General features: G+C 39.1%; 1 protein-coding gene across 6 annotated transcripts in view; it reads left to right on the top strand.

Moving 5' to 3' along the window:
- Positions 1 to 23,589, top strand: part of LOC122801016 (schwannomin-interacting protein 1) — a 1,488,345-nt gene that overhangs the window by 1,314,795 nt on the left and 149,961 nt on the right. For all 6 annotated transcript variants that reach the window (XM_044070470.1, XM_044070472.1, XM_044070469.1 and 3 more), the window contains one exon: positions 11,494 to 11,611. In XM_044070470.1, coding sequence (XP_043926405.1) covers positions 11,494 to 11,611 — 118 coding nt within the window. The remainder of the gene's footprint in view (positions 1 to 11,493; positions 11,612 to 23,589) is intronic.

Here is a 23,589-nt window from a genome sequence, read left to right as displayed (position 1 = left end):
ACTTATGCAAATGGAAGATGTTCTCTATTTGGTGTCTTTCTCGTAACCTGGACCCACTTACTGTGGACATTCCTTTGGTTCTCTCTTATTTGTGAGTTGCTCAATGCTGGTTTGGCCTATTCTTCTGTTAAGGCCCACTTATCAGTTATCTCTGCTTGTCTGCCTTTATCTCCTCCTTTGGCTTCTAGATTTGAGACTAAACAATTCCTTAAAGATGTCCTTCATATCATGCCTCCCAGGAAGCCTGTTCCTCCTCCCTGGGATCTTAATTTTGTTTTAGAGAAGCTAACTCAGGCTCCTTTTTTGCCTGCTGCTTCAGCTTCCTTATGACATTGTTCTTGGAAAACAGTACTTTTGTTAGCTCTTACTTCTTTCAGATGGGTGTCTGAGTTGCAAACCCTTATGGCTTGTCCTCCTTTTTTGATATTTCATAAGGACAGGGTATCCTTGCATACTAACCCTTCTTTTATGCCCAAGGTGGTTAAATTGTCACTTAATCAGTCTATTAATTTGCCTACTTGTTTCCCTTCTCTGCAATCTCACAGTGACAGGATGCTGCATACATTGGATGTGCATAGACAACTCCGATTTTATTTGGATCAGACTGTTAGAAAATCTGATCATTTTTTTTTGTTTGTTTCTTTTCATCCAGGTCTCTATGATTACCTGTATCCAAGCAAACTATTTCTTCTTGGATCTCAAAGGCTATTTCTTTTTGTTATACTTTTCATGACAATAGCCTTCCTTCTTCTGTAAAGGCTCATTCTACTAGAGCTGTGGCTTCTTCTGGTGCTTTTTCAAGGGCTTAGATACTAATTCTATTCTTGAAGCAGCTACCTAGACTTCTCTGCATACTTTTACCAAGCACTACAAGTTGGATGGAATCTCCAGACCTAGAGCTGATTTTGCTAGGGGCATTCTTCATGTCTTCTTAGAATGCTCTAATGCTCTTCCTCCCAAGTTTTTTCTTGAGCTTTGGCAGCCTCCCAAATGTAAAGCAGTGAATATAAGGACATAGTACAGTTGTGTACAGTTTTACCATGATGGTAGATGCCCTTTTCTTCACTGCTGCGGTATTTGCTACCCCCTCTTTCCCCCTAGTCCTTTACCTTCCTGGATGTACTGGTTACCTCTTGGGTTTCCTTGGACTGCTGTTCCTATTGCAGCAATCAGTTCTGAGGATGGTACGTCCAGACGTCACCTTTATGCCCTACACTATGCGAGAAGCATGCATGTGATGTCCAGTGTACCTTAAAGCAACAGTATGCTTTGGTATACTGGCTAACATCAGGCTTCCACGGCAAGGAATCCCAAATGTAAAGAAGACAAAAGGAAAGGACATTAACTGGTATGGTACGATTTTACACAACTGTACTGTCACCCTTGTCAGAGCTCATTACAGCAAGCGAATCTTAATATGTGTCTCTTGGGCACGGTAATTCACAAGGCCAGGGGAAAGAGAGCCTTCCCACTCATGGAAATACAATATAAAAATCCTCCTCCACACACACACACATTCTAGTTCATTATTACACTTACTGCAGAGCATGTAAAATGTATAAAATAACAAATTATTTGTTTTCCATTGCTAGATGTAGAATTCTTCTCATAAATTATTAGAGATTTCTTCCAAAAGAAGTGCAAAATATTTATACATAATATTTTTATGTAGTAATTGTTTTTACACAGTTTTGTGCCTGGTTTAGCTAATTTATTCAAATATAGACCATGTGCTTCAATCGTTGGATACATGTGACCTCCCTCCCCGAGGAGTTTACCTGCAGTTTTACACTTATCTGATGAGTTATACATTTGAATATTTCTATATTTTCTCTTCTTCAGACAAAGGGGGTATTTGAGCAAAAAAAATTCTTAACTAACCCAGCACTGACTAAGTGAATGTGAATCATTGTCCCTTGGTTCATTCTGCAATGACTCTGTGATCCCTATTCAAAACGTACCTTTTCTGCACTGGACAATAATGCATATATCCCTGAGTCCTTTCACAGGATGCTGTGTCTGTTCTAATGAAAAAAAAAGCAAAAAACAAAAAGTGTAAATGGCAAAAGTTATTGAATATATCTGACTGCATAGCAACAGACCAGCTGTTAGGCTAAACTTTTGTCCTAACCTATCCCCCCAGTAACACTCAGTTATTCCCATGTTACAGTTCTTACAATGCACCTAAAATGCAGGGGGACTTAATCATTATAGATATTCACAGTATCCAGTGTGTTTTCTCTGTTAATGTTAATCCTAGCATGGTGAAGAGGGTATCTTGGCTGAGCACCCCCACACCCCAAATCTCTAAGTATACTACCTCTAAGGTTATACAAACTATTAGAAAGTGTAAAATTGTGAAATAACTCCATATCAGTGGCAAAATAACAGCCAACACACTGAAGCATCACCGATATAAAAATCTCTTAAACATGCAAAACTGTTTCAGTTACAGCAAGGTCTTATTAATCTTGTTGACCAAAGCTAGCTTGGTTTCATGAAGTAGTACTGATTAGAGCTGACTCAGTTGTAAGACCAAGACACCAAACAGCTCCAACAGGTAAAACCAACCAGTGATCCACATTGCCTATTCCAAGGGCAATCAAAGTCAAATCAAAATCAAATCAAAATCAAATCAAAATCAAATCAAAATCAAATGCCAAACAGCTGCAGCAGGTACAGATGACTAGTAATCCAAAAAGTCCTGCCCCAAGGGACTGCATTATAAGATTGCAATTAAGTTTGTGGATAAAGGACACTGGGTAAAAGTCACTTAATTTGACATCCTTCAGGCAGTTTATTCAGCCCATCTTAGGGCAATGAAACTTTTGTTTTACTTTAGAGGTAGTGTGGGCACAGGGAGGAGATGTGAATTGTAGACCAAGTAGGTAAATGACTAGACAGTCATTTTTTTTAATTTTGAGTTGGGTAACCAGGCAGAACGGCTCTCCACAGAAGGACCATTTTTATCCACAACATGAGAGTATAAAGCTCAGTTATTAAGTAGGCCCCACAGAATGATTTTCTGTGTTTCTTCCAATTTTGGTTCTGGTCATGATACACTCTGTCCTATTTATTTCAGCCACAGTGAATAGAAATGAGTTTTACATTTGTTAATTAACTAATATTAGCAAACAAGAAACGCTGATGGTTATATAAGATGGGCAAAATGGTTTGCAAGCAGCCTTGGACAGAAGAGCAAAATTATGCAAGAAATAGTAGTCAAGACTCAGTGTCAATATGTGCAGATTTGTGTGTTGTGAACCCTGGTGCATACCAGATGTAGTCAGTGCACATCTGGATGTTTTGTAAGGCGTACATGATGTGTCCACTGATGTCATGAGTATCACATCCTACGTGGTACAGTGCAGTATGGCAACGTTTTAGTAAGAACATTCAGATGTACCATCAGAATGTTCACTTCTCAGAGAAGAAATATTCTACTAGTGTAATGAAGAGTATTGAAAAGACCACATGTGGGATACTTTGTCCAGCTTTGTGGACTCTAAATGCCTAATGGGAACTGCTAGCACCCCATTTCTAAGGGAAATGAGTAGTTGAGCCATATGAGAAGGTGGCAAACACTACTTTTAGTATGCAGGACCTAAATGCTGTGGTCATCAGTATTTTACCAGTGTTACACTGTATACTGATTTCTAATCCAGGCCACTGGTGGCCACACAGAATCCACATCACAGGTGTGATATGAAGTTGAGAGGTTTCACCTGTCAGAAATCTGGCATCCCAGAAGCCACAGGTAAAAAACATTGTAGAAGTAAAAAAAAAATCGACTGAATAAATATTGCAAGATCTTAATGAAATGAAGTGCTTGATCCAGGAAGTAATGTGAAAATTAAAAATATTTAATAAATGATGTTTCCAGATTTTACTTATTTATTTTAGTTATCCTTTGTTGACCAGGTTAGTCCCACTTGTCTTGTGGCCTCTTTTCAGGGGAAACCTGAGGTAGTATTTATACTTTAGGGGGAACATGGCCAGGGCATCAGGCAGCTTCCCAATCTCTTTTCAATAGGTGCAGTGAAATCTACTAACAGTGTATCAGCTGGGTTTACTCTCATATCCCACATCTTGGACACATGCTCCAGGCTTGTCCCAATTTAAGTAATTTTATTTTCTACTTGAATAAGCCCCACCCCCACCCCCCCAAAAAAAACCTCATGCACACTGTTACATCTATTGGTAATATTCATAAGCATAACCAGTAGAAAGTCTCCTTTGTACAAATGATAACATTGCATATTCTAATGGCTGTCATGTTTTTGTAATGAGGAGTGTAATGCTTAGTCCAATAATGCCCAAAAAACATGGTTTGCCTGATTACTCCTTAAAAAACTCTCAGATGAATACATGATTATACGTCTCCACATGCTGCTTCACTGTAGATGTAATGGTTGTCCAGAATTCATTTTTTGATGTATGTAAGACAATTTGTGATGGCATTTCCTTCAACAAATCAAGGACACGTTAACAGAATGAAGGACAAATCCAGAAAAAATTAGGATCTCTTTGAAAATATGTGTGAGTTAATATACATTTTCTGAAGTAAAAGAAGTCTGTAACTGTATTTTATAGCAGATTTAGGAATAAGTGTGCAATGAAATTCATCATTATTTGTGCTAAGCATTCATGTTTGGAGAACTGATCTGAGCATGCATTGTGAAATTCAGGATGTGACTGTTTAAGCAAGCAGGTACAGAGTCTTGTGCAATATTTGGAAATCATACATATTCAGAGTCGAGTCTTGAGCATTTTGTGTGTGTGGCTTGTGTGAGTTTAGTAATGTTCCAGGCGGGGGGCAATGTCTGGTAGAGAGAAACAAACTCTGAACCTTAGTTACAGGAGACATGAGACCTAATCCTCCACACCAACTGTCAGACCTCCCTTAACTTGTTTTCTTTGGTAGATCACTGTCAAACAGTCTGGGAGCCAGAGTTTCATAGTTTTTGTGGTGCACAAGGAAACATGTTAATGCAAAATCTGTAATCTTATTTAGAGTAGTCTGCTCTTCACTTAATCAGGCAGCACTTTGGGACACCTGTAAATTTGGACTAGTTCCTCAATGGTCTCCTGGAATGCAAGCATAGTAACTACCTTATAACCAGATTAGTTATGGTGTAAAGGAAGGACACTGGTTGTAGTGTACAGGAGCATTGTCATATTGGCCGTAATCTTTGGATGTGATCCTTGGGTTTCTTCTTCTGTTGTGTTTTGACAGTGTGTTTCTTATTAAATGTTGAATAACTTGGACATATCCAGGGACGTTTCTTGCTTTATAATAGAGTGCTAGATGCATTTTCACTAAATGTGAATTTCAAGGGAAGAAAAGTGTACTCCTTCTTATGATAAATCGGTTTTCAACATGAGAGTGCTTTGTTTGGTTTAGAAATGGCTGTCATTGTTTTTTCGTTTTGTAAAATTTGAAATAAAAGGTTTAAATGAAATCCAAATCTATGTGATAATTGCAAACATAAATAAAAAATAGTACAGTGAACACTGACAGATTTGAGTAATATTTAAGGTAACTAGGGAGAGACAGCCAAGTAATGGGGTGTTAGTACGGCTGGAAGGGACCTGTTTATTTACCATGTATAGGACCCCATTTTTCCACAGTCTGTCTCTCTTGACTCCAAAGGTGTATGTTGCCATACAACATTATTAACCACTCACATAGGTTAAACCTGTACTGAGTGATGTCAGTTGAGATAGTCATTCTTGATTTCAGAGAAGGTAGGTAAAGAATGAAATGTAAGTGTCCTGTGAACAATAAGCCCCCCCCCAAAAAAAAAAGTATGTTGTATGCATTAATATTTCTGATCTGTGCATGACTTGTGGATTATTGTACATTTATTCATTGCAGTAAAGAATGAATTAATTCAGTAATAGGGCTGGATTGTTTAATGTAGTCTACATATGTTACATTTTTGTAATATATTTCCCAATACCTTCGTTACAGACTCCAGCAACTGCAGAGTAGTTGATATTTGTCAGGTGATATAGTCTGCATTATCTGCTCCTCTGCATGCATTATGTAGTCATTATGTATAGTACTGTGATACATCCATTACGTAGTCATTGTGCATCCATTATATAGCCATTGTGCATAGTGCTGTGATACATCCATTATATAGTCATTATGCATAGTGCTGTGATACATCCATTATATAGTCATTATGCATAGTGCTGTGACACATCCATTATATAGTCATTATGCATAGTGCTGTGATACATCCATTGTACAGTCATTATGTATAGTGCTGTGATACATCCATTATATAGTCATTGTGCATCCATTATATAGTCATTATGCATAGTGCTGTGATATATCCATTGCATAGTCATTATGCATAGTGCTGTGATACATCCATTATATAGTCATTATGCATAGTGCTGTGATACATCCATTATATAATCATTATGCATAATGCTGTGATATATCCATTGCATAGTCATTATGCATAGTGCTGTGATACATCCATTGTATAGTCATTATGTATAGTGCTGTGATACATCCATTGTATAGTCATTGTGCATAGTGCTGTGATACATCTATTATGTAGTCATTATGCATAGTGCTGTGATACATCCATTGTATAGTCATTATGCATAGTGTTGTGATACATCCATTGCATAGCCATTATGCATAGTGCTGTGATACATCCATCACATAGTCATTATGCATAGTGCTGTGATACATACATTATATAGTCATTATGCATAGTACCGTGATACAGTTCTCTCTGCAAGATCGGATTGTAAAGGATGTCAGTATTTAGTTAAAAACTTCAACTTTAGCAAGTAGCACAGAGGACTAAACCTCCCACTTGTTAATGAGCTGCTTCCTGTGGCAGAGGTGCAGCCAGGGTTTGAATATTTCCACCTTCATTTATCTACAGTGTGAGGTAACTGTTGGCAAACAACTGTGTATTTTAGTGTTTCATGTACAAATAGAGAGCCTGCTGAGTTTGAAGAATAAATTGCCAATGTTGTATTAAACATTCTGGTAATATTGCAATAACACTTCCTAAATTAGATCAGCAATGCATCAGGAAAGTCACCATTAAAGTAATTGGGAGTTTGGCCTAGGCTCTTTAATGGTCTCCTGGACTACATGCCTAAGAGCTATGAACCTGTTATCATTTGCCAGCCATTCCCTTTTGCATAGCTGATCTAATTCAGGAAATGTTATGACAATATTACCAGCACTTCATTCGTAGATGAAGCACTGAAATACAAAGTTGTTTGCCAACAGGAGAAACACTTGCATTAATTATAGTTCTCTTTAATGTAGAATTATTCAGATGACTTATACTTCTGCAGAGATTGTGCATATAGATTGTGATATGTTATCAGGTGGTTAATATTTCTTATGAACCTATACATACGCTTTTATTTAAACTGTGAAACACATGACAGGGTCTTATGGTATGATGCTAGTGATCTTTATATAATTTCATGTAATTGACCCAAAACTACTAATAAAGTGCATGTAATTTATTTCTTCATAACAATGAGAGCGGCTATAACTACTGGTGAGGGTTGAGGACTATCTTTAGATGAAAGCACCTTATGCTGTTGTCATCTGTTCATTTTTAAACAGTTTTTAACCTGACTGCAGGACTAGTGTGCATGTGTGAGTATGATTTAATTTGTAATATTTTGGCTACTGTGTGTCTCTGTGAAACAAATTTGAAATATGTGACCTTGGTCATTATTGTTGTTAATTGTTTGACACATATCTGAGAAGGATGCAGTCAATAATGTAGCTATAATTGCTGTTTTGGGGAATGCCTGTGTATATAAAATGATTGACCTTGCTGAACTGAAAAAGTGAAAAAGTCTGCCTTTGTAGGACTAGTGTATATTTGTAAAAAGCTAATTGGAATACCTTACTGTGGACATTTTTGTCACAATCAGACGTATGATTTCTACACAATTGATAAAGTACCTGTAATTGTAAATGGATATTAGTGGATTATAATGACAGCAGTTTGAGTAGCCTTTTATGGTTGAAATGGGTACGTTTGTCAGTATTGGTTAATACATTTTGTTTCACTGTTTACTTGGAAAAAATGTCCAAAACTACAAATTTAAAACACACTCTAGCAAATGTTGTATTAAACAAGAAATATAATTTAAAACAATCAGGAAGGTGAGTCCAAAAGAACACACATTTTTGCATGGTCCTTAAAAATGTGTGAGGGAGGCCATGGTTTGAAAACTGCCCAAGTTACTTTTAATCCACCCCTGCATATGTCCATTAATTAGCTTCTATTTCACACTCTTTGTGGTTATACAATGAGAAGAATATTATATAAAAGAAGTAAAAACATTTTGATTACAGAATCTTAGCTATATTTTTGATTGTTAAAGCATGTAGTCCTCAGGTCTCGTTAGAAGAGGTGTCTGAGGAAATGTAAGTGCATCTTCATTATGGAATCTTAATTACTGAGGAAGATTAAAGCATAATTAAATCTTATGCTTCATTAAGAGGTAGCAAGAGGGAGTTAGTTTTTGGACAAATTGCTAAAGGTTCCTGGTGGGAGGCGGAGTGTGGCAGCAGATGGCCACCACTCTAATATGATAGGCCCTGCAAACTAAGCTCTTTATAGTCCCCTGGTACTAAAATGTAATGTTGTGCCCTTAGGAGACAAAAGTTTATTTTGTAGAGTTCTGAAAGCATGTATGTGCACAGATATATGTAATAATTAATGAAGCGAGTCCCACTTCCTAAAGCCTGATTCAACCCTCTTGAGAATGAAGTGACTTTGGCACATTTCAGTAACTGTGATTCAGATCTCAACAGGAGGGAGGTCTTCATGTCAATGTGATCAGTAAGTACATGGAACGTAAGACCAGGCCAGCTGTAAGTTGTCGATTAGCAAGAACAAAATTATTGTAAAGATGTGAAGTGTTATGTAGGCAGTGTGAAATCCTAAAACTCATATCTGTTTCCTGGTTTTCAACATCCTCACTGTGCAATGTAATCAAGAAAAATAGAAAGTTTTCCTACAATGCACAGCTGAGCTTCTTGGAGGATCCATATTCTTAATAACAATTCACTGAAACTTTGTCTTTATTTATTTTATTTTAGTAGAATTGGCCAGACCACAGAAGCCCCATCATTTTCAGCTGTAACCTTTTTATGGAAATCAAATAAGTAAATCGAAACATTTGCACAGAGAATGAAAATTAAATTCACAAGAAGACGTAATGCAATAAAAGCAGTCCTAGTTAAGGAATACTGAGAGCTTAATATTTCATTTCAGGACCACAGTTGGTGAAGTACATCATACTTTGTAGCCTCAAGCTGCAATACTTTGTCATTTTAATGAATAACATGGATTCTGCATATACACCATGTACCTTTACAACAGGGAGGATATTTCTTACAAAAAAGAAGGTTATCACTTATGATTTTCTATCTATATGCTAACTGTGATGTTTGCTGTAAGTCTGTCATGCTTTGTTCTTATAACTGCATCAAGGGTCTACATTTTTGAAGGAGCTGTGATTTTTTTTTTTTATGACAGCTTACAGCAAGCATTTATTAGAAATCCTATAAAAATGACCAAATGGCATGCATTAGACTAGAACTGATTTTGCCTGTAGCATTTGGCACAAAAGCAAATCGCAGCTGACAGTAATATAATATACCACACTTCTTCCATCATGTCTCCAAATATCATTCCTTTGGGAGCAATGTTTCATTCTGAAAGGATAAGTGACTTCCTGGAACAGACTGTCACATAACTAACTGTGTTAAAAGAAACATCATTAAAAATAGCATTATGGTTAGAAACTGAAAAAGTACACAGGTTCTTATTTATCGTAATGTTCTACTGAGTACTAATGTCCCTGGAGTGAGGCCTTGATTGATAACTGTAGTACAGAGGGGTGAGGCCCTGACTGAGAACTGTAGTACAGAGGGGTGAGGCCCCTGACTGAGAACTGTAGTACAGAGGGGTGAGACCCTGACTAAGAATTGTAGTACAGAGGGGTGAGGCCCTGACTGAGAACTGTAGTACAGAGGGGTGAGGCCCTGACTGAGAACTGTAGTACAGAGGGGTGAGGCCCTAACTGAGAACTGGATGGCATGGTTTCAGTTAGCAGACCAGGTGCTAGAAGAGTTGATGATGGCACAGTGAGAAATTACAATACATAAGCCTGCATGCTTGTTGCTGGTGGGAGGGTATATAAGCATGAAGGGGGAGTTTATGCCTCAGGATTTCCAGCGAAGAGCAACATTTGATAACATAGTGGCAGCCAGTCCAGATAGTGGGGCAGGGAGTTAGAGGAGCATGTCACTGCAGAGGTGGGGCACACCTCCTCATGACTTGCCTATTGCATGTCCTCACCGGAGGCATTATCTGCACCTTAAGGGAGCTAGACTTAATATTCTTTGAGACAACATCACAAGTAGGAACAGCCAGCCAGAACATGACATCCTGTGCTGCCTATTCCTCTTCCTGATCACAGGACGTAGGTGGTCTTCATAACTGAAAGGCTGTCACCATCTGGAGAGACAAGGCCCACCCAACAAAGGGGCATATCCATGATGCACCCAGTAAGATGGGTTCACTGAGAAAGGAGGAGTAAGTAATTGGATGTTCAATAAGCCCTATGTCAGTGATGGCTGACTCTGCAAGACAAGACAAGTCACCCCCATCTCATAAACTAAAGAAAATACACAATGGGGTGAAGGAATGTTATATGGAGGGTATACATATAACTAATCACAGTAGCATGATTTAATTTTTCTGTAGAAAGACTTAAACTATTTATGGCAGCATTAGAGGACCATCTTTGTCTTCACAGTCTAAAAGAAGTGAATGCACACGGTTTATTACTGGTGGAATGGCTTGCTGCGTTTTGTTACCCAAATATGAACCTTAGAATGACAAGAGAGGTTAGCAGACTTCACTGTAAATCTCTCAACAGCTGCATAATAAAGTTTATCAGGACACATGGGTTGGAAGATTCAGGGATTTTGTGAGCAGGCATGCAAGCAAGCTTAGCAAAGAGCTTTCAGATGTTATACTGGACTGACTAATGAACATACCCTGATTAAACAAAGGCATTTTCCAGAAGATCTCAGAAAACCAGTGTAAGGATTTGAAGGTTAGAGATATAGTTATCACCAGTATGAGTTAGTAAGTCAGATTCATTTTAGATATCATGACTCTGAAGGTATTTAATACATATGTTTAGGGATGGATGGTTGTTTATGAGTGGCAGTTTGATGGTTTCTAGAAAAAAAAACACAGATAATAGTGATTTCAGAACCTAGTCTTGAAAGCCATGAAAAAGGAGAAATGATGTACTGTATGGAATGCATTTTTTGTATTAACTAGCAGCTGTAAAAAGCCAAGAGTTTTTTTTTCTATGCTGTTCCAGAATGTTTTACTTAAATATTACTCAGGTCAAAATTCGCTTGGTACTGAATCAAGAAAATGCCTTTGTTCTTATTTGCAGGCTTCAGAGTGGAATGAATTTACAAATCTGTTTTGTAAATGACAGTGGAAGTGACAAAGACAGTGATGCTGACGACAGTAAAACTGAAACCAGCCTGGACACACCATTGTCCCCCATGGTAAGCAGTATTTAAAAACAGATAGTATCCGTTAAGGTGGCATTTATGAATTACTTTATTAATATATAATGATAGTAGCAGGTGCTAATTCTGAAGATGTATAAAACAAGCAGATGGAACATACCAATGTAATTACTGAAAATGAGTTCATTGTCCTTGCCAGAAGTGTTGGCTGCCAGATCTGATAGCCACTGGGCACCCATCTGTACTTGACTGTGGAGAGAACCCTTATTGAACCTACTTTAGCATCCTTTATCAAAGAGCTGTCTTGTATTTGCTTGACCCTAAGGTCCTTGTAAATATTCATAGCCTGAGTGTATAGAGTAGTCATATAACAGTTCATTTCTCCATAAAGTAATGTATGCTGTATACCTGAATTAAACTCGGTGTTGCAATGATTATCTTCAGTTAGGACGTATCTAATGTATAATATGTAATATATCTTATACACATATACATATACATATATAGGTATGTTTACCTAATTTGGCCATCTATATATATCAATCACATGTATGCACACACACACACACACACACACACACACACACACACACACACACACACACACACACACACACACAAAGTGTGTGTGTGTGTGTGTGTGTGTGTGTGTGTGTGTGTGTATGTATATATATAATATATATGTATATATATATATATATAGAGAGAGAGAGAGAGAGAGAACACTCACATGAGCAAACTTGCCCCCTGCAAAAAAAATAATTGTACTTTTTTTCATATTTTGATCACTTTAGATTCACTCTAAAGTGTTTGCATTCTATTTAGTCTGTGTACTGTTTGTATATGTGTATGCACCCCTTTGGGCAAATGTTTGGAATTTCAAACCTTTGCCATGCCAGCACAAGCAATTGAATAGTCATAAGATCGCAGATTGCCAGCATTTCTTATTGGAAAGGCATGATACAGTGAGGACTGGAGTTTACCCAGATCACAGAGTTGGTATATATAAGCAGTAGGTGGTGTGGTGGGTGGAGGGGGGCTTGAACCCCTTCAAAATGCTGTTTTTCTGTATTTGGAGTTTTGGTATTTTTATATCAATTTAAATTCAATGTTGTCTTTTTTTTTTTTTTTACTTAAGACAGTACACTCACACATACACTCACACACAAACACACACACACACACACACACACACACACATACATATATATATATATATATATATATATATGTGTGTGTGTGTGTGTGTGTGTGTGTGTGTGTGTGTGTGTATGTAGGGTACGTACTACACGATTAAACTTTTTTTTCTTTGAAAGTATTTTGTGATGGTTAAAGTCATCGAACAGAATATAGTGTGAGGAAATTAACTTGGAGACCAGTATTTTTGTGAGGCTACTGAATACCATTGATAGGGGGATTGTTCCCTTCCCCTGGTGTCATGTTGTCTTGTTGTTCGTATATTTAAGGAGCAGGGGGCGTGGGGGGGCAAAACAACACCTGTTTAGTTCCTCCATTTTTTTAAGTTTTATTCAAAGAAATGGGCATCAATTATGTTGCTTTTTGATGATTCATCATGTGCACATGTAGATATAGATAGTACTAAAAAATGGACAAATAGCAAACAGATGTACAACTTCATCTCCTATCAGCTCATAAGTATCAGTCTTTTGCTCACTGATTTTAGAGTGAAAACACTGCATGCTTGAGACCACTCTTATTTGTGCTGGAAAGTTTCTCCTGTTCCCATTTGTGGAAATAGTTATGTATAAGTATGGTTGATACAGAAAGACTTGCTGCCCTGCAAAAAAAAAAGGTGAGTGTTATTTTAGTGTTTTAATTGGCTATAATCAATGCAGCAATTTCTTATATCCGTGCATAGTGGAAGCAAAGCAAAACCTGCATACACAAACACACACTTCTTATTTAATCTAAACATGTAGCATTTGCAGTGTTTTCTCCGGTGAGCTCTGGCATTTGATGCAGATTGAATAGAGCGGTGGCACTGGTATTTACCAGAAAGGACTAGTATAATGTTTCACAACATGCATTTTTGAAAGTAGAACTGTTTTCATTAATATGTTTGTTCCAGAAATCGTGCAGAATTGTTGCTGGAAAATAAAAAAATAACATTTTTGCTCCAGTCTTTCTAGATATTGTAGGTCTTAAATTGGTTTGCTAAACTGATATTAAAAGTAAAGAATATAAGTGGTCATTTTCAAAAGTCTTGTCTGGAGACCAGTGCATTACATCATAAAACTGGGAGAGGGTGTAGAACAGACTGGGTTATAGGGCATAGCAAGATATAAGACTTTGTGAAGTGTTGAAGTAAAAAGGAAGTGAACCAGATTCAGAAACTAAATTGTGCAGCTTAACGAAGGCACCAGCATTATGGTGGAAGCACGGCATGCAATTTAGAAAGAGGGCCCCGCATTGAGCCTTTGTAACTAATCAGACAGGTTCCTGCAGCATAACAGCTTAACTCAGGACTGCGCTCCCTAAGCTGCCTGTAGCCCCCAACATCTAGATATGAATGTGGAATCCTTCAGGGGCATGATATAGCGTGGGATTTGACACATGACTGAACTGCTTACAGTAAATAGAATAAGTGCTGTAAAAAAGACTGGCACCTTGTCCTGGGTATTAACTTGGTTCACATACTCAGTTCTCTCTAGTTCTAGATACACTGTACTCAGATGATTTCAGTCTGTTTAACAGAATGCCTTTTTAGCACAGTATTGTTTCTTTCCTTAATATGGAAAATAGATATAAAAAGGAGATTTAAGAGTAATTGCATACCTTTCAGGCCTTTGATAATGGTTGTTTTTGCATAGACTGTAACATTTTAGTTTACTTTGTCTCCTCCTGGCTGTGGCTTAGTTTAATCCTTGTAGAATTCAGTAGAATTCAGTGTATTACACAAAGCACTGTGCCACTGATCAAAAGAGATGAACAGCTTCAAGCCATCCAGATCCTGTGAAGGACTTCCCCTCTTTTTATGCTGTTTCTCAGTTTGAACAGAGCACCTATGGATTCCTTTCCAAGTTCAGTGCATTCTTCTTACATTTCATTGGAATTTTACCCCAATGCCCTCATTTCCATTGGTGTAATAACTACCTTCACAAGCATGCCACTCTTGTGGCTCAGACCAGGCAAACATATGAGATGTTCAGGAGTTTATGTTTAGTGACCAGGGTCATGACCTTGGGTCACCGAGGTGCTGAAAGACCTTGATCATATACTGGAACATACAGGTGTCCATATAGTCATCCCATTCCTTCTTGAAAGTATAGATTGAAGAGTGAATTTAACTGAGAAGTAGAGTTAATTCCATAGGTGAAGAACTCTTAGATATGAAGTTGTTAACTTTCAGTGTATGGTTGATATAAATTTTTATTTTGTCCAAGTGTCTTCTTGTGTTCAAATTACCAGGGGGCGTGGTTTAAGCAAAGGGATTCAAATAGTAAGTGTCCCTTTAATGCTTTGTGTGTCAGGCCTAGGTCTCTTCTAAGAAGACAGTAAGATGCACAGTAGAGAGAGTCACTGCAGTCTTAAGATATAGGACAAACACTGAAGCCCTTTAGGTGTCTTTGTGAAGAACCTTTGTACCTTCCCCATTTGCACCTGTGGGATGTAAGTAGATCACAGAATAGGGTACAGTGTTCTGTAATTGGCCAGGTAGGTGCAGATACAGGACACAGTTATCTCCCTGCTGTGGCTGTTGACCCCATATAGGATTAGTTGGGCTTCTTTATGTGCTTGCTGCATGAGTGTAAAATGAAAGATCAGGATCTGTAAGGAGTCCAGGGCTTTTACATTTTTAGTAACCTTTTGTCGTTACCCATCTCATCAATAATAAGTAAGGCTGGTGAGGGTTATCATATGCCATAATGCTGCATTTTTTGACATTGAAAGTAAGGTGATTTGTAGTACATCATATACATGTAATGCGTAGTGCTGTTTGAAGAAAGCAGGTGTCAGCATTGTTAAAGACAAAATTCCCAAGTTTGCAGTCAGATGTTTAATTAATGAGCCAAACACTGGAGTAAGTTTTCATGTCTGGCAAAAAAAAGATGCCAAAAAATAGGGACCCATGAAAGAACATTGAAGAAGTCCACAAGTGACAGGGACAAATGCGGAAAGGAATTACTGTACAACCTATTGGTAGGCCTTCATTTACCTTTTAATCCATGAGTTTACGTATGATTCCTACACGGGGTGTCTAGTGTTTAATCCTTTAGCCAGATCAGGATAAGCTACATGGACCCTTCACCCAGGGCTGATCCCCCTTACAAAGAAATTTACAATTTAAGTATGAGATATTTATATTTGGCAAAAGCATGTTGGGTTAGGCTGTGGAGAAGAAGGGTTCTTATGTCTCTGTGAAGAAGTTCCATGGTTATTTTCTCCACCACATGGTACAGTATGCTTGTAAGACTGATCAGTCTTTAATTATTGAGGTCTGTGAAAGTGTCTACCTTGTGGATTGGGACTACAGTCACCTTCTTTTAGATATATGGAACATAGTCAGTTGTTATGCTCTATTAAGAATGTGCATAAGATGTGTGCACAAATGAGGATTCTTGGTATTTCATCTAGTCCAATGGAACTTGTGTTTCTGAATTTACTGGTGGCAGAAGTGGCAATTTTAGATGAGATTTCATATGGGATCATGCTGTAGAGAGGAAAAGTGGATGGGGTACCCATCTGGTGCCTAAAATTTGTTCTAAACATTTATGCTAGTTTGCTAGCTGTGGCTGTTGGCTCTGCTGAGGTGATTTTGTTTTAAAACACAGCATTTGTGTTCGTATTCTTTTAATTCTTAGATGTGGTTGTAGAAGGCCTCTTTGTTGTCACCTGTCCTGATGACAAGGTTTGCATCAAATGAAGCTTTGCTTGTTTTAGTGGGTTATTTTTGGCTGCAGTTAACTTTAGCCTTGTTGTGCTTGGGTTAGATAAAGTTTGAATGCTTTGTTTGCTCTTTTATTTTATTTAATAATTTATTGATTCTGTAATTTTATCATTTAGGTTTATTGAAGGATTTTCCACTATTTGTGGGTTCATAGAGAGAAATTTGTTGATATAATTATTTAAAGTATCTTACAGGGTCTTAGAGGATTTACCAGTCAGTTTTGATGAGCGTCTAATATACAGTCAAGTTAATTGATGCAAGGCGACTATTCAGGACATCATTTTCATTTGAAAAATCTGTAAAGTTGGCATCAGTTTTTATTAGGTTTGATGTACATGAGCAATGTCATGATACTTCGGTCAGACTGAAAGGAGGGTGTGGCAGTGTTTTTAACCTAATGGATATCATCTTAGAAACATCCCTATCAGCTGATAGGGATGTTTCTTAGGATGATATCCAATATGTTTCTGCACCTTATCATTTTTTACAACTGTTCAAGTTTGAAGTCTAGTTGTTTTCATACCTAATTACTGGCTGAGGCATAACAGTGGAGGGATAATTAAGATCTGTGGGTAGAAGATTATTTTCCCTTATGGAGAGGGTTATAAGTTTACCAATGAAGTGTTAATATTCTTGAACTAACACAGGGTGTGAAAATGTGTTAAAGAATTGTAACTTGGTTGCTCACTGTAACTTGGGTTTAGAATATTTCATGCTACACGTTGTTTCTGTAGCCCTACATTTGAAAGATTTACTTATAAAAGTGGATACACCTCCTCATTCCCACTCATTAGTGAGCCAGACTGAGTGGCAAGAGGCAGTATATATGCAGATTCTTTAAAAAAGCAAGGTAAACCTCTAGACAACTTAGTTATATTTAGGCTGCAGTTGTTGATGGGTCATACCTTCACTTTAAATGCTGAAGGCACACACACACACACACACACACACACACACACACACACACACACACACACACACACACACACACACAAAACCTGCCCATGCTCTAGTGCCATGATACTTAATTGCTGATATTGTGAGTGGATGTTCTTCGTGTTTCACTGTTGCAGTCATTACATTTGGGTAATCTGCTGTTAGGTTGCCCTCAGTCGGCCAGAATTCCAAAGTCTTGGGTCCTGCGTTGGTTGCTGTCTTCTCTTCCTTGACGTCAGATCGTCAGGGGTATAAAACATGCAGCTGACGCCATTTTCTTTAGTCTTTCTTGCTGTGCGGTGCCTGAAGCAAAAGCATTTTGCAAGTGCCGGTTGGCCGACTACTGAAATATTCGCGTTTGAGTTTCAGAACCGAAGTCTTCAATAAAGCTAAGTACCCCGTTGGGGAAACTTTTTTCTTGCTTTTTACCGATGTCAGAAAAAGTTAATAATTGTATTACTTGTGGAAAGCAAATACCTCATAAGGATTTCCATTTATACTGTATTCCTTGCCTAGGCCCTGACCACAACGTGCCTGGCTGTCGGTTTTGTGCTAGATTTAACCAACGCACTATTAAGCGTCGGTATATTTTTGCATCTAAGTATTTTGGCAACAGATTTAACTACCAAGAGATGTCATTGGATAGCAACCTGACTACCGGAATACATAAAAAAACGCAAAGAAAAGGACAGAGAAAGGCAGTCGAGATCCAAAACCGACGACGAAGCTTCTCCTAAGCCAGTCGCCAGTTCGCCGGTACTCACTGAGGCGCTTTTGCAGCCCCTGATACCCGCTACCTTCGAGTCGCTGGCCTCTACCGACACCCATGTGGAGTCAGGCATGCCGCAAGATACTCAAGATATTGGACCGATGGATGTATCTTCTCCCTCAGATGGGTCCGGAGCCGCTGTGCAGGCACCGGCTTCTGAGGGTGTATTCAGACCTCAACATTTTTACATCAAACCGACGAAAGCTGCAAAACCAAAGGCAAAGACACCTTCTAAAACTAAAAAAACGATGCCTGAGCCACAGGCACAGGCCTCTATGCCTAAAAAACAGACGATCAAAATGGCTGAAGACCTTATTAACTTGATCAGGGGTACCCATCCCCCTCCAGATAAGAGGCCTAGGCAAGACACTGACTATGAATCTTCAGATCAGGTTTCTATTTCTTCTGATTTCTCCTCTGATCAGGAATTATCTTTACCTCCCTATGAGGATTCTGATGCTGAGGAGTCTATCCCATCTCTGAGGATTATTCATTTGGAGAAACCTTGCATACTTTGAGGGAGCATTTTCACTGGGAGAGTCAAGACTTCTCAGAATCAAAAAAGAGGCTCAGGGATTTCCTCATTCTCCCTCAGCACAAGTCTTTAGCCATTCCCCCCTGTGTTAGACATTGTGGGTGATGTTTTTTCAGAGTCAAGCCTGACCCCTGACTCTTTACCTTCAGTTCCCAGTAAGCCTGACAGGTATTACAGGGTCCCTGACTCTCATAAATTTTTATTTAGAAACCCTGCTGCTGATCTTGAAACTATTTCACAGGGTCCTAAGGGAGTTAAGGCCTCAACAGCAAAAAACCCTACCCCCTCCGACAGAGATTCCAGGGCTCTGGACAGATGGGGAAAAACGGTTTATACATCTGCAACCTTGACAATCAGGGCCTTAAACTGTCAATTTCATATGCTTAAGTACCAACAACATGTTATGGGATTGCTGAAACAGAAAATGATGTTGATTTCAGAATGTGCAGAAAATAAGGAATTGCAGGAATTATTGCATGCAGCTGAACAAGCTGGAAAGCATACTATGCAATGTGGTTTTGATTCTTTAGAGGCCTCCTACAGGGCCGCAGTTACTGGATCTGTAATTAGGAGGCATGCCTGGTTAAAGGAACAAAATTTGCCTGATCATGTTAAAGCTAAATTGCTAGATGCACCTTTACAGCATGATTCTCTGTTTGGTATTAAGGCAGAAGAGGTTTTAAAGAAAATGGAAGACAAAGCTAAGTCTATGCAAACTGTTAAAGATTTCTTACAAGTGCAGCCACCTAGATTCAGTAGACACTGGCCTACAAAAAATTGGTCCTTTCCTGTGTCAGACAGAGCTCAAAGGGGCAAATCCAGACACCCTAAGGGTTCCAGGTACCCGGCTCAAGACTCATACAGGTCAAAGCAATGGGGCGCTTCCACCTCCAAATCTGGAGGAGAAAAAGCACAAACCTACAGAAAGCAATCCCAATGACTTCCCTCTGCCTATACCAAGCACTTATCTTTTGGCAGCACCCATAGGGGGAAAATTAGCACTTTTTGCTCAAAATTGGCAGTTAATAACCCAGGACAAGGGGGTACTGAACATCGTATCACAGAGATACAGATTCCATTTCCACAGTCTGCCAATGACAAATGGTTGGCCAGACCTGCCAAAAAAAACAATGGGCAGAGGCACAGAAACAAGTTATGTCCCTCATGGATATGGGGGCCATTCAGATAGTACCAGAACAGGAAAAAGGACAAGGTTTTTACTCAAGACTGTTCTTGGTACCTAGAAAGGACAAGGCCTGGCGGCCAATACTGGATTTATCAATTTTGAACACATACCTGGGCATTCCAAAATTCAAAATGCTCACTTTGCAACATCTTCTGCCCATGCTGGGCAAGAATGCTTGGCTGGTGACTTTAGACTTAAATGAGGCATACCTGCATGTCCCAATAAGACAGTCATGCAGAAGATACCTCAGATTCAAGGCTAGCTTAATGCATTACCAATTCTCTGCACTGCCGTTTGGTTTATCTACTGCACTCAGGGTCTTTACAAAGTGCCTGGCACCAGTAATTGCATTTTGCAGACAAAGAAGTATTCAAATATATCATTACTTGGACGACTGTCTCATTCAAGCAGAGAACAAGGACACTCTTCTACGACACCTGGCATTTGTGAAAAGGCTTCTAGCATGCCTAGGGTACACAATAAATGAAAAGAAATCACAACTGGTACCCTCTCAAAAGATAACATTCCTGGGTGCAAGCTTACATACAACTGCCCAGATGGCTTACCTCACGCCAGAGAAACAAAGGCAACTGACTATTTACTTCAAACTGATGGCAACAAAAACCCAGTCTTCTGCAAGACAAATTCTGCAGGCTCTGGGCTTCATGGCATCCTGCATCCTACTAATTCCATATGCAAGACTGCATATGAGGAAACTTCAATGGTACCTAAAAAGTTTATGGAGTCAGCATTCACGCAGTCTGGAAACAATGATTCCTCTCATCCCCTGCCTGCAACAGGAGTTTCTATGGTGGGCAAAGGCCTGTCACCAAAACATGGGATGGCACTTCACTGTACCCCCTGCCAGCCAAACCTTAACAACAGATGCTTCAGATTATGCCTGGGGGGCCTACATGGCAGGAAGATGCATTCAGGGCATATGGGCACCAAATCAAATGCTTCTACATATCAACCAGAAAGAGATACTAGCCATTCAAAATGCCCTAACAGCATTCAAGGACTTACTTTATCCAGGACAACTACAGTCATGTGGTATATAAACAAGCAAAGGGGCACACACTCATACCCCCTTTGCAGATTAGCCATGGCACTGTGAGACACAGCTTTGACCTTCCAGATAAATCTTCAAGCTCAATTCCTGCCAGGAAAACAGAACACTCTGGCAAATGATTTAAGCAGAAACCTTATGGATCCTCACGAGTGGAAACTAAATCCACAAGTATTCAGCATGATAACAGAGAAATGGGGAAGCCCAGACATAGATCTATTTGCCTCTCCTCAAAATTATCAACTGAAAAGATTCTGCACAAGGACTTATCACAGACAAGTATGGAAAGTGGACGCCCTATCTTTCAGTTGGAAAAACCTGTCACTTTACGCCTTTCCTCCTCTGCCTCTTCTACCCAAGGTCCTCCTAAAAGTCAGACAAGAGAAGCTAAAGATGATATTAATTGCCCCGGACTGGCCCCGCCAATACTGGTACCCAGTCCTAAGGAACTTGTCTCAATACCCAGCTTGGACTTTGCCTCAAAGACCACAACTACTGCCCCAGCAAAACAATCAGATCCTGCACAATCAACTACAGACTCTCAACGTGGCAGCATGGCTAATCATACCAACGACACCTCTCAGTAATGCTGTGATGGATGTCATTTTGGAAGCCAGAAGGCCTAGTACTAGAAAATCTTATGCTGACAAATGGAAGAGATTTTGTGCTTGGAATCAAGCACAAGGAACTGATACAGCAGAACCACATATTCCTCAGATATTACAATACTTAACTGAGATGCTTGACAAAGGCTTATCTTTCTCATCAATCAAAATCCATGCCTCTGCCATTTTGGCTCATTACAATAGAGCCACCAATCTTTTCAAATCCCTTACTAAAGCAGTATCTTAGAGGAGCCAAAAAACTAAGGCCTCCTAGAAGATTACCAGTACCTGCATGGGACCTCAGTTATGTGTTGGAAAAGCTCACCCTGCCTCCATTTGAACCAGCCTCTACCACTGATATAAAGTTCTTATCATGGAAGACAGCCCTGCAACTAGCAATTACTTCAGCAAGAAGGGTTTCAGAGCTACAGGCCCTCATGGCTGTAGAGCCTTTTATCATATTTTACCCATTCAGGGTGTCTCTGAGGACAAATCCTACTTTTATGCCTAAGGTGGTTTCCAGTGTGGCTCTTAACCAAACAATCCATCTGCCAACTTTTTATCCAAATCCACAGAACAAAGGGGAGAGAATTCTGCATTCCTTGGACGTACACAGACAGCTAAGATTCTACTTGAGCAAGACAAAAGCTCTAAGAAAAACTGAGCAATTACTAGTGTCATATGCAGAAGGAAAGGATATCTCAAAGCAGACAATTTCAAAGTGGATAAGCCACTGCATCCGTTTCTGCTACTTACACCATGGTAAACCTGTGCCCAAGGGCATTAGGTCTCATTCCACCAGAGCTGCAGCTACTTCAGCAGCCTTTCTCAGAGGAGTACCAACCAAACACATTCTAGAGGCTGCTACTTGGAGTTCTGTTCACACCTTTACAAAGTATTACCATTTACCTGTCTTCTCTAAGTCCAGGGCAGGCTTTGCCACTGCAGTGCTGCAGGGCCTTATAGCTGCACCTAATGCTGTTTAGCTCCAGCTTCCCAACCATAGCTTTGGGATTCTACCCAAATGTAATGACTGCAACAGTGAAACATGAAGAACATAGTACAGTTGTGTACACTTACCATAAATGTAGATGTTCGAGTGTATTCACTGTTGCAGTCCAGGTTACCCTCCCGCCATCCCCCTGTCATTCTACAGTTTATCTTTCCTTCTCTATCTTCTACAACCTATGTGGTGTATTTGCTTGTAGATGAACGTAAAGTTTATATTGATGCATGTATATATATATATATATATATATATATATATATATATATATATATATATATATAAATATTGCTACCTTTTTGAGGGCACCTGACATCGGGGGCAAGAAAAACTAAAGAAAATGGCGTCGGCTGCCTGTTTTATACCCTTGACGACCTGACGTCATGGAAGAGAAGACAGCAACCTTCGCAGGACCCAAGACTTTGGAATTCAGGCCAACTGAGGGCAACCTGCCAGCAGATTACCCATATGTAATGACTGCAATAGTGAATACACTCGAACATCTACATTTATAGTAAGTGTACACAACTGTACTTTGTAGCAGCACAGAGCAGCTACTTCTGCTGAATGCATTTACTGGGCATGCACTAGATGCAGAAATGTACAGTGTTGCGGTACTAACATCAGCATTCAGCACTGACCTGCATATGGAAAACCGACCCCTCCTATTCAACATTACAGGATGATACTATTCCGTAAGCTTGTAACACCGAAAGACCACAAGAATTTGGATGTACCATTTAGCCTTTTCTCATTGGACTGAGTCAGAATTGCTGCTGCTCACTCACCGATTTCTGAACTGAGCTTACAGTTTGTAGATCACTGAGAGATGCTTGAAAGCCAGATAATTATTTTGCTCTTTTATCTTACAAAGAAGACTTACAGTATAATTTCCATAGGTAGCATTTCACATTTATATCATTGGGGAACTAAGCAGATGAATTTCAATTTTGTCTTTGTGAAAATTTTCTTTTTTCAAAGCAGAATATTTGCTTACTT

This window comes from Protopterus annectens, chromosome 4.part1 (genome assembly GCF_019279795.1).
Source record: "Protopterus annectens isolate FY-2018-M chromosome 4.part1, PAN1.0, whole genome shotgun sequence".
NCBI lineage: Eukaryota > Metazoa > Chordata > Ceratodontiformes > Protopteridae > Protopterus > Protopterus annectens.
This window is presented reverse-complemented; position numbering and strand designations above follow the sequence as displayed.